Source organism: Sesamum indicum, linkage group LG1 (genome assembly GCF_000512975.1).
Source record: "Sesamum indicum cultivar Zhongzhi No. 13 linkage group LG1, S_indicum_v1.0, whole genome shotgun sequence".
NCBI lineage: Eukaryota > Viridiplantae > Streptophyta > Magnoliopsida > Lamiales > Pedaliaceae > Sesamum > Sesamum indicum.
The window spans coordinates 10131001-10133660 of record NC_026145.1 but is presented as its reverse complement, the minus strand read 5'-3'; the positions used below and the strand labels follow the sequence as shown (position 1 = coordinate 10133660).

The 2660-nt window shown below is 41.1% G+C and overlaps 1 protein-coding gene across 1 annotated transcript in view; it reads right to left on the bottom strand.

The window, feature by feature from the left end:
• Positions 1-1157, bottom strand: part of LOC105161121 (ACD11 homolog protein) — a gene marked incomplete at its 5' end in the record, with an annotated part of 1417 nt that extends 260 nt beyond the window's left edge. Inside the window, 3 exon segments of the mRNA XM_020694820.1 lie at positions 6-93; positions 229-401; positions 905-1157. Coding sequence (XP_020550479.1) covers positions 6-93; positions 229-401; positions 905-1157 — 514 coding nt within the window.

The window sequence follows — 2660 nt, the reverse complement described above, 5'->3', positions numbered from 1 at the left end:
CCAGCCGAAACAGCAGTCCTCACAGCCCACGTCTGATATGGTGCGCATGTTTTTGCATAAGCTGTTGAGGCTGCTTCTTTCAAACAGGTATCACTGCAGATATACAGCCCAGTTAATCGCAACATCTCTTTCAAGCAAGAAACATAGAATTTAAGACACCTATGGATAGTATCATGTCCCAGTGAAATCTTAGAGCTGGAAGTTGAAATGATGGGCATCGAAACATACTCTGATGAAACAAAGTTTTGGAATAGAGCTCGGAGGAGATCAAGACCCTGTCTGACTCTGCGCAGATAACGTGAAAGACTTCCCCGTACCCTCACCGTGTCGTTTTGCACATCAAAATTGAGAATGTTGTTTAAAGTTCCATAGCTTTCTGATGCTTCTGCAAGATCACTCACCTGGAAAACATTGACCCGAGAAAAGCTAGGGAGGCAGGACAGAGAAAGGAAAAGGCCGATGATGGGACCAAAATAAAAGAAATGTGCAATATTCATAGGCAGACAAGCCTTATCTCAAGAAACAATAGTTTGTCCTGCATAACTTGGGAGAAATGGAATGGCCACAAACACACATGGAAATCCTTATATGCTAATCATGAAATCAGTGAAATATGGGATTAAGCCACCTAGAAAGTGAGATTTATATGCTGATGGCATATCCTAACCATTTATTGTTTTTACATCTATTGCATATACCACTTCAACGAGACACAGACTTGAATTTCACATAACTATCTCATCAGTGCTAGGGCTGTAACGCCTGTAAGCCCTGCCCATATTGTTAAACACATGCACAATAGAACAAAGAAAAGATATCTTGCCTGCTAATTACCAATTTAGATCCAACAATGGATACTGCACAATTTAAAAGCCTTGCAAATTTAAGAGAATATCCCACAAACCTTGGAACGATAATCCAATTCAGCAAATTTAAAAGGCTTGCCCAAACAACCAAAGAGATGAGAAACAAGCGAACATGCATCACAAAATGTCTTCAAATCAAGATCATAATCAAAGCCATTGGCCTTCACCACTTCAGAAAGCTCTACAAACGCATCCGCCACTACCGATAGAGGTGTCAGCTTGGACGTGGCATCGTCAAAATCATACTCTTCATCCCTTGAAATTCTTGATCTTGCGACCAAATTTGGGCTCCTTCAAAAACCAATCCCAAGTTTCATACTCTTTCCAGGATCAAATGGAAACAAAAAGTTATTTAGATGTGTAAAGAGTAGACGTTGAAATCTTACTTTTCTTCGCACGACCTTTCGGTTCTTGAGAAAAGGGAACATAATTTGAGGGCCATCGTTCTAAGGTTCACGAATACTGCGGTTTAACCTTAAAGAAAAGCAGGCAAATCTTGATGCTGACACAAATTTATTATGAAAGTGAAGGATGTATGTAAGGAGTGGATCGATCTCCGGCACAATTACAACACGTTACACAGTTACAGAAATTAACAATAACTTAATATTACAGGCTTTCCTATAACGAATTACAAGTAATCTAAGGAATAGCACAACAGAAACCAGAAATAAACCAGAAACAATAAGATAAGATAACACGGGGTCAAAGACAACTGTAAGGCTCAGGAGCCGTAAAACCCAAGGCCTACACAAGGCCAAAGGTTGAGCACCTCACTGGTTGCTCAAATCACACAAGCCACTCAGGCAAACCGAACCACAAAGGTTCTATTTCAACCACAAAGGAGAATGCCACAAAGGCTTTAAGATAACCACGGAGGCTTATGCCACAAAGGCAATATCAGAGTATCAGAGAGACAGGAGAAGAGAGAGTTCGGTTTTCGGCTTATCCCCACGAACCAAAACAGACCAGCCATATAAACGGGCTGTCCATTAATGGCCGGGAAACGGCCATTATTGGGAAGGGGAGGTTACACAGGACTCCAGGGGTTATGGGAAGAACCCGAAGAGACGAGAGAGACCAGGGTTCGGGAGGGAGAAGGAAGAGGCAGAAATGAGTTAGGGTTTGACCGAGATTAGGTATAAATATGTAGGGTCAATGGGTCGAACCTTTTGTGGGTCGGGTCAAGAGAGTAAGTGGCCCACAGGGCCATGTGTGATTTGGCCGTCCGAAGTGAGGGCCCATCACCTTTGGTTTGGGCCAAATTTTCCCAACAATTTCCACCTTGGTCCAAACCAAGGTGGTGGGTTTCAGGCTTTCATCATCGCCTAAAGGATGGTCCCTGCAAGAAAGAAACTGGTTACAGAATAACAGTTCAGATATTAAGTATATCAAGACAGCTTTTAAACTTTTCCAAAGATAAGCTTTTAGTGCCCATATCAGCAGGATTATCAGCAGACTTTATTTTTTCAAGATTTATCAAACCTTTATTTATCACATCTCGAATGAAGTGGTACCTTACGTCTATATGCTTAGTCCTATAATGAAAAACTGGATTTTTGCAAAGTTGGATGCTTGACTGACTATCAGAGAAAACAGTGAGTTTTTCTTTTAGAAAACCAATTTCTGAAAGTAATCCTTTTAACCAAATGGCTTCCTTTATTGCCTCAGTAGTGGCAATATATTCAGCCTCAGTGGTTGAAAGGGCCACAATGTTTTGTAGCTGAGACTTCCAGCTTATACATGCATCACATAAAGTAAAAATGTATGAAGTAGTAGATTTTCTGCTATCTC